The 9659-nt window shown below is 33.0% G+C and overlaps 1 protein-coding gene across 5 annotated transcripts in view; it reads right to left on the reverse strand.

The window, feature by feature from the left end:
* LOC138325091 (receptor-type tyrosine-protein phosphatase alpha-like) overlaps window positions 1-8692 on the reverse strand; it is a 31225-nt gene extending 22533 nt beyond the window's left edge. The window contains exons 1-6 of one of the 5 annotated variants that reach the window (XM_069270499.1): window positions 8447-8692; window positions 7107-7313; window positions 4699-4944; window positions 3258-3356; window positions 915-1010; window positions 243-338 (exon numbers count right to left, since the gene is read on the reverse strand). In XM_069270499.1, the coding sequence (XP_069126600.1) occupies window positions 243-338; window positions 915-1010; window positions 3258-3356; window positions 4699-4944; window positions 7107-7313; window positions 8447-8525 (823 nt within the window). In that variant the 5' untranslated portion in view covers window positions 8526-8692. The remainder of the gene's footprint in view (window positions 1-242; window positions 339-914; window positions 1011-3257; window positions 3357-4698; window positions 4945-7106; window positions 7314-8446) is intronic. The other 4 variants (XM_069270501.1, XM_069270503.1, XM_069270500.1 and 1 more) reach the window with 4 other exon arrangements.
* Window positions 8693-9659: the final 967 nt, after the last annotated feature.

The raw sequence follows: 9659 nt of genomic DNA on the forward strand, positions 1-9659 counted from the left end.
TCAGATATCTATTTTTTAGAATTCGAATTTTAAACGTAAAAACAATATTGGCCGTGTTTCAAATATTCACATCAGCCAACATTCTTATTTCAATGTCCGTACTTACTGCTTGATTCTACCTTAAAATATGATATTAGTAGTTGATGATAATTAGTCAATGCCTGCTATCTTCAAGTTGAGATAAAAAAAATGATTTTATTAAATTTCTTGGTCGATTTTTGACATATTTTTATGATACGAACCATAACAAGCGCCTGTGTCTTTAATGCATGTGCTGCCTTGACAGTTGGAGGAACAAGTGTTTTCACAAAAATTTCCGTGTTTTCCAGGGATACAATCTAAAAAGGAAAATAAAAAGGATAGTATCCTGAGTGTATTATGCTAGTGGTAGTACAATGCCAAAGGAAAGTGATATAAATTCGATAAAGTTGGTTAAAAGAAATTTAAAAGAAAGCAACTGGACAAAAGGAAATATTTCGGAAAAGTAAGCATTAACTGATTATTGCCGACACTAGAGTTCTTAATATTTGTGTCAAATAACAGAAGCAACGGAATTGCAGGGCAAATTGAGAAGCTTAGAAATATTGTTATAACATCGCTATGGCAGAGTATTTTCATAAAGATCAATTTTGGCATGAAAGTATTCTGCAATCAATCACATGTATATGTTTCTATATTTGTCCTATGGAATTAAATCTATATAAAGAATAAAATTCGAAATATAGCTTATCAAACATCATTACCGACTGATTAACAAAACACTTTGAGAACGCCATAAACAAAGTATAGAAAACAGAATGTGACAGGGTGACAAGTACGATGTTACAGAATCAAAATTAGAAAAGGGCAGGTATGGAAATTTCATTAAAATATCCCAATGACAGTTATTGCTAAGATATATCCATGATACAAACCTAAGCAAGACCCGTTGTATCTATCACATAAGCTATCTTTACAATCTGATGAGCAGGTGTTATCACAAACTGTGCCATATGTAGTAGGAGTACAATCTGGAAACAAGATGAAAGCATTTTTATTAATTAATATTAGTAAAAAAAATAACATATTTTAGAGAATTAAAGATCTGCTCTACTCTATTTTTTTTACTATTTTTTTCTAGTACAAATTTGTGAAAATAAGAGTTCATACCAAAGTTGAAAGTGGAGAAAGATATTTGGTGATTGGGATGAATTTGAGTTTGAATTTTTGTAAAATCAAAGATAACTTTTTGACGCATGATATGATATGATTTTACCGCAATTTCACTGTTCGGCCTATGAAATTCACCTTTAGTAAGGATAACAACTTTTTTTAAATGACTAACGACTTGGTAATTTTTTAAAGTTATATGTGCCGTAACTGGGCAAAATATTTGACATGTTTATTTTCTTCATTAATCTATTGAAAACCACAAGGTTTGATGAATTAAGTTGTGAAAGTAATTCAAATGACTTCAGATGCCTTATAAATATTAGCTACAACACATACATTATATACTGTAAAGTTGTTGTATTTTATGCGTTACGTATGTTTAGATGGAAACATACCTGCAGAAAGCACTTTGCAATTACTAATAACACTGTAAAAATGTGAAATGAAATTGTAGACCACAATTTGGCTTCACGGTCTGACTGTATGTACTCATTTCAATTCACTATAGATGTAAATATCATGATTTTTGGCAGTACTGCCAAAAATCATTTTCAGCTCTTATATGTGCTTGTAAAATAAAAACCTATGGATTGAAAGTAGCGTAATTCTCAAAATGATGGTTAATAAATAACATACTATAAGCTCATCTTGATTCGTGAGTATGAATAATACGGCACATTAAACTTTAAACGTCTTGCATGAACAACTCTTTAAACAATAAAAGTCTAGCTTTTACCATAATACATGTCCTGCATGATAAATTGCTACTAAGAATGACAATTACGGTTCAAAAATCACGGAAATCAAAGAAGATCCGTAAAGCTAGCTATTGTCAAATGTTAACCATGACAGACAGTATTTGCTAATAAATAACGATCACAAAAATTGGTTACAAAATTCATAGTATATAACATTTAAATACCTGTGCTAAAATGTATCATTAACAGACGCACTGAAATAAATGTTATAGCGCAATCAAAGCAATGGTGTTTGATTTGAATTTGTTTTAAGGAAACAAATTTGTCCAGAGGGGATGCAAGTTTAGGTAATAGTTTTGGAACTTTTACTTAGTAATACCCATCTATTTATACATTTTTGCAGGTCGCAATGGCTTCATAAACGTCAAAAACCTTAAAATATAAGTCTCTTTTAGAGTCTGAACCATTAAATTATATTATAAACCGTTATATGATATAATTAAAGTTTGGGCACGTTTATGAAGTATTACTTTCTAAAACTTTTGCTTATACATATTGGGTATCATGACGAAATTTAATAAGAAATCTAGCTTTCATTTTCATTCGAAAAAACTTAAAAGAATGTCATTTCCCAAAATATCATTACTGCCTCCGATTTCTCAAAACGAATGGAAAAGACTAAAGTCAAAATGTGAAATCACTTTATTAATATGTAAGTTTTGAAAACAAAATAGGCTGTTTGGAGAAATCGTGACTCTGAATGAACGCTACATGTAGCTGACAACATTAGAGTGAGACCAGCTTTAGGGACCACCTCAGTATAAATTAAGGTCATTGTAAAAGGGATCGAAATAATTATTTATAACACAATTTAATGACATGTGATAAAAAAACACTTGACTATAAAGACCATTTTTCCCTTCTGTCTTGAGTGGTCACTACAGACAGGTTTGAGTGTACTGTTAATATACTTCTGTGGATAATTTATTCTAGGAAACATTACAAAACATGTATTGAATTGCTAATCCCCCCCCAAAAAAAAAAATCTTATTCAATAGGCATATAAAAAACAAGACCCAAAGTTACAGGTAAGGATTTCTCGATTTTGGCATTGATCAAATAACGTTGCAATTGTATTGGCATTTAAACAGAGAAAGAAATAAATTGACTCCCCATCCTTGTATACAACAAAGCAATGTTCCATAAATCAATCTTGAAATAAGTAATTCCAATGTCGATATATGAGATATGATTCACATATATGCCATAAACACTTCTAACGATAATCGAATCATGTTGTTATATAAAAATGAGTGGGGAACAAAGATTGAAATTCCATGTATATTCATGTACAATCTTCTTAAAAGTATACTTATTACAATAATTATTATTGTAAGTGTTACTTACAAAGACATGAGCCTGTTTTCGGATTACAGTACCCTCCGTAACAGGTCGCCGGGCATACTTGACTACAGTCACCGTTACCATACCTCCCTACTGGACAACCTGGATATATTAAATACACGTAACACAACTTTAGAGCTTCAAGAGCGACTATGGAGTGTGGATACATATGTACATGCATTTGATGTCAAACCATGATATCTGTTTCTTTCCGCTGGACAGATGTTTTTTTGAAGATCAATATGTTACGTTGACATTAGCATACTATACAGTGAAGCTTGTAATTGCTTAGTTTTATATTTTTCTCGATATATATGCGAAGTTGACACATTTGGATTTCGTCCAGTCTTCCATGGGCTACTTTAATGCAAGTTAAAAACGTCTTCGTTCGTCATTTAAATGTAGGTTAGATTTTTCCAGGCTTTTGCCCGATTTATTGATCATAAACACTGGTTTTGCGGTAGAGGTAAATACAACACAACGATAATTGCATGACGTATATTCAAACTATGGTTATATAAGTTATATGAAAAAAAATGTTATTTCTAAATGAAGGTTCAAACAGATGAATAAAAGATAATGACGAAAGTGTTACTTCACATATCCTATCCTATTATATCATATCATATCATATGCTCTGATTATTCACTATTTTAATTGATTATTACATGGTCACGTGACGTTCGATATATAATATATAGACTTGGTATTTTCAATTGTAGAAACATCGAGTCTATATTCTTTTATGAATTGCATTACTTCATTGCTCAAACGCTTCATTCTTCAGGGTGGCGTTTTTGACCAATTTTTTTCTTGGAATTAATATTTGACATTTGTTAAAGAAACGACATATAAATCTAAGGACCTTTGTCTTGGTCCATATGGTGTTATGTAAATAAAGGTGGATAATTTATATATATACATGTATAAGATAGTAAGACTAAATTTAGGACTTTGCTCATTTGCAGACACACCGAGGAGATAGGCGACTTTTGCACCCTATACAAATGAGCACTACATATCAATTTCGCCACACATTTGACGTCACAAGTGGCACGCTCTCCAGCCACCGCTCATTCTGTAGTGTTCTGCCGAACAGCATGGCTACTTTTTGGTAGATCCGGCCTTCGGCTGCCACTTGCCGAAGAGTTAATTGCGCTCTTTTGTGCTGTTAAATATTTGTCTTATTTCATTGTCCGGTTTTATTGTTCGTGTCATATTATGAAATCGTGTTCGTTTTGTGTGTATTGATAAAGGGGCAGATCGCCTTGAAAATTTGACATTTTTTGTCCACACGGTAGGAATTACTTCTTTGTCCTATAATTACCATTTGAAGTAATAACGTGTGATGGGATCCCGTGTCATCTAGAAAATCCTGTTGATTTACTTCTTATTGACCCTTATTAGATAGTAAGATGACACAATATAATATAAACATACATACCGAACACTAGAACCTCACAAAGTTCCAATATGGCATAGTTGTCATACCAGCCGTACCGTTTTGGACTGTTTCTATAGTTGTATACCGTCACGTATCGCCCTACATACGGGCACTGGTGTATAATATTCAACTGTACAGCTGCCTCAGTACTACTGGTGTCATTGTAACAAAGAAAACCATCTTGTGGTGAAATGGTCGTATTTGATACGTAAAGCTCATAACCTGCCAGACGTTGTTGAAAACCACCTGAAACAAAAACAAGTTACATTGTAAAATGTTGTTCCCCTGTTGTAATAATATAATTTTCAGAAAATCTGCAAATGGAACATGATGCATTACGGCATATCAAACAAAATCAGAAAACATTTTTTTACGTAAACTGTTTAGAATCACCGTCTTGAAAACTACCGTTGTCACCTTGATCGTATTGGCATTGACTTAGTAACATCGTAATTCGGAGGGAGAAATTGTTAAAAACTAAATATTTGTCTTTGTTTCGTGTCTTCGAGATAAACAGACGTCGTCGTTGGACAGTATTTCAACAACGGATATCTACCAGTGAGAGTCTTACAAAAGATTCCTTACATTTTCAAGTAACAAAGGTGTTAGCAGTACCCTCGTCGTCCATCATCAAAATATGTCATTTCATATTTGAGAGCAATAAAGCGTATACTAAAGATAATTTTCAAATTTTTACGCAATGATTTCTATGGAATTTGGGTATGGTTTTATTAGTTTAAGCTCTAATAACAGCCAGGGTCGTTTTAGAGACCTGTCAGCTTTAGATGATGAAGGGAAGCAGGAGTATCCCGAGAAATACACCGGCAGTCACTACATGTACCTAGCAACTGTCAAACGTGAATTCGAATTTGCAAGGGCTTGAGGTGATATGTCGGGACATCTTAACCACTCGGCCACTGCAACCACATCTTGGAAGTCGCTTAATAACGCGTCATACAGTATGGAGGGGCAAAGTGATGTTCCAAATCTAAATGTTAACAAGTATTAGCTTCCCAAAAAGCTACGAAGGCTACCATACAGTATTATTTATTTGGAAGCAATAATAGGAAAGCTTAACGAATTGTTATGTTCACAGTTTGCTGCCATAGTTCTTATGACAATCAAATTTTGAAGAATGATAATTTAAATGTTTTCACATTCAATGTAAAAGATAATCAACTTCATGATATTCATGAAAGGGCCACTAGGCTACCTTTCCGAAACAAAAAGTAAAAGTCTCTTTAAAACAATTATAACATAGTAAAATTGATAATAATGGCCAAAGATGAGGTTAAAACAATAAGGAAGTTGAAGTTTTGCCATCTGGAGCAAAAATAGTAAACTAACATGACGTCGGGAAAACACGACCTGCGTTATGAAACTTAACGTTTTGTTTATTTTAATAAAGTTGTTCAGAAGGTGTAGTGGGCCTTTTCCTAATGCTAACAAATTTTCCGTCTAATATACACTGTACTGATATACATGGATATGTACTTGGACAAGTTGGTGAAATACATGATATACGCATAGAAACAAGCATAACATTTCGTTTAAAACTGTACATTACTTTAGTGCAAGTAAAGCCCAGATTTTACAAGTAGGTCATGATCATCTAGCTAACAGTACTAGTTAGGCTTTATATAGATCCTACACGCGCTCCTGAAGATGTCCTATTCAGTATGTGTAGCGCCGTCTTGTGTGATTTCTGAGAATAATGTCCGACAACCCGAAAAAAAGCATTTGGAGTGCTCTGGGTTTATTTAATGATAATTTGTTTGCAATAATTTCCCCACTGGTACTCCTTACACACATGAAATCTTCAACAACAAGTAACCAACCAACACACGTAAATCGTTTTGGCCAACCAATCAAAGTGAACGCACTATTTATAATCATGTGAAATCCCAACAACATGGCATGAAAAGCGACCGATTATAATAGTCTGGGATGGTAGCAATTACCAGGATGGTAGCAGTTATGGAAGATTATATATTTAACGGTTCTAACTGGTGGTTGAAATTTGGTACGTGTCGATATTTTAGCATTTCAAACCCATTTCCATTATTTCTCAATGTTGTAAGATGGCGTTGACGTAACGTTGCCTTATTATTTTTGTATTCTCACTCAAATGAAAATCTTATAAATCATGTATGGTGCTTTGATTTTGTAGTCATTAGTTTTGTTAACTTTTATATATTTTAACTTACACAAGTAAAATCATTTAGTAAAAACGTATTTAGAAAACAAAAGTAACAGATATATTCACACAATTTTGAATATTTCATCCTTTTGAATTTTCTCCCTACCGATTTGCAACCGTCATTGTATCGTAAAATTACAAAATTAATATTTGAATTCTATGTACAAATAACATTTCGTAAATATAATTAATAAAGACTTATCCTTACCTCTGTATATGATCTGGATACTGTCGATAGTACTGGTTTGTCCTAGATCCACACGCCACCACACCGTCCTTCGATCTCCGGCTGTGTGTGTACAACAACCAGACTGTATAAAGGTCTTCTGACATCCGTCTACCGCGGCACTTGCAAGCCATATATCGGGGTTATTGTTACTGCTCTGTGCAGCTGTTTTGGACAAGGCTAGGTTTCCTAAAATACGCAAAGCATATAATATGATTGACAGTATTGATTTATTGTCGTCTTATGATTAAATTTATTGCAAAACCGGATGTAGATCCGAAAGAAAAAATATAAAAATATTGCAATTATTTTTAATAGTCAGGGACTGGGTTCATATTGGAAAAAAGAAACCAATTTCGTTTTGAAAAAAAGCTCAATCCATTGCCAAGTTAAATATTATATTCATATAATTCATGCCTCATGTTTCATAATAATTATATATCAATATACCAAGCAAGTCTAGCTGATGGTACTATCCTTTTTCGATCACTTATTTTACATTCAATCGCCACTTAAATTTATTCTTTTATATCTAGAATAATTTTTTTCCAATTGTTCTTTGTTAACAAGCCAATGGTTATGATGTATTCCGATCAATTGTAGAGTTCAGTCCTAAATTTACACAGAAGAATAACCACAACTATGTTGAATGTTTTCGTGTTGAACCTTTCAAACAATTCAAAGCGTGATTTGGAATACTATTAATCTAAACAAATATTGTATTAGCTTTCTTAATACAAAACTGTAATGTACAAGTGACAATTCATAACATCCATTACGGTAATTAAAACGAAAAAAAAATTTCTCGGAATTACAAGTGTGGGTATTCACATTATAACACAAAAATCATTCCTGCCCCAATAATAATAACTATTTTGTTTTTTTATTACTTTCATTACACGATCATCTTTCTATCCTGGAGAGTAATGCTTTCCTGTCAATCACACTCAGTGCCTCACCCTAACAGTACCAGTAGCTGCATCATTCCTCATCATCATTAAGATTATGCCGTAACAGGAAGTGATACTATGATAATTCGTGGTTACGTGTATACACCGTTTCCTAACGCGTCAATTTATTGTTTATGTCATAAAACCTTCTATATATAGTTACATTCACCAGCTGTACAGACCACGCTTAAGGTAATTCTCTCCCGATACTCGAATTTTTTTAACTTTATCTCAAAAGTCATATATGGCATGTTACCAATCTATGTTCTGTTTGCAGAAAATGCCGAACCAGGAAGTGAATTTAGAAATTAAGACTGAATTTGACTGTACCTGTAAACATCAGATATGCTTTCCCCCACATTTAGTACTTACCTTCAGATGTGACTTCAGTGAATATCAGAATCAGTACCAGACCAACTTCTGTATGACGTACCTCCAGTCCTTTCGCCATTTTTGGTTTAAGAACGACTTAACTGAGACCAGGAAGTCAAACCTCCATAGGTCTGTGTGTGTCAACTTTATACATGAGTGAGGTGTATTAAAATCCAGACTTGTTCTGGACGAGTGAACACAATACAATGGCTATATATAGCTGTGCCCCTTTCTTATTCATAATAGCATGTGTGTTTTCACTAACATATGTGCCCACTAGTACCGGGTAAATGTATACACACATATACAAACGTAAGTACAAGGAAAAAGAAAAAGTTCTTTAATGGTTTAACCTCTGTTTTTCTTTCTTTCTTTTCTTTCAAAGAAACACAGTTATAAAAACTAATGAATAGTAAACATTTCCTTATCCCATATAGTGCGGAAAACAGAAAGACATATGTATCGTTACGCAAGGAAAATAAACGGTATTTTTCATACTTTATAGTTGTTTATCACTTTTGAAACTACTCAATTAGGTCAATAAAAAGAAATCTAGATAAATCCTTAGCTTGTTTGACGGCTCATCGACAGCTACATGTACATTATATGTAGGGTCGTTCAATGCCAATCTAAAACCTGTTTCAATCATGTATATGTGGCGTGAAGATAGAAATCTTCCTTATAATAGAAACTTACACTATCTTATTAGACTGAATATAATATCTTTAAGAGATTATCCTGTCATAAACCGTCATATGTTAGCCTTACCAAACCTATCATGTTATGTACTATATCATTATATTTACTACGTAGAGGAAGCCTTTGGGACTATTGAAAGTGAAAAGTAGATAGTATTTGACGAGAACAGAACTGTTGGATACTTTCTGGGCTATAAGTGTGGTTGGTAATCTGCTCGAAAAACGAAAAATTAAGTTTAAAATCATAATTAACTCTCCTCATAGGAATACATTTTCAAAGTCAAGGAAGATTTATTTCGTTGCTTCTCAACCCTCGGATATGTGTTCTATGGTGGACTAACCGTTAACTATTGTTCGTGATTTAGAAGTGTTCTTTTAGTATTTTTACTATCATAATGTATAAACACTCTCATCACCAATAGAGACTAGATAAATTGATATCATCATAAGGGGGGATAATTATGAAAATGACTTTAAATAATTCACTTTAACAGAGATATTATTACTATGAGATT

The sequence above is a fragment of the Argopecten irradians genome, chromosome 6 (assembly GCF_041381155.1).
Source record: "Argopecten irradians isolate NY chromosome 6, Ai_NY, whole genome shotgun sequence".
NCBI lineage: Eukaryota > Metazoa > Mollusca > Bivalvia > Pectinida > Pectinidae > Argopecten > Argopecten irradians.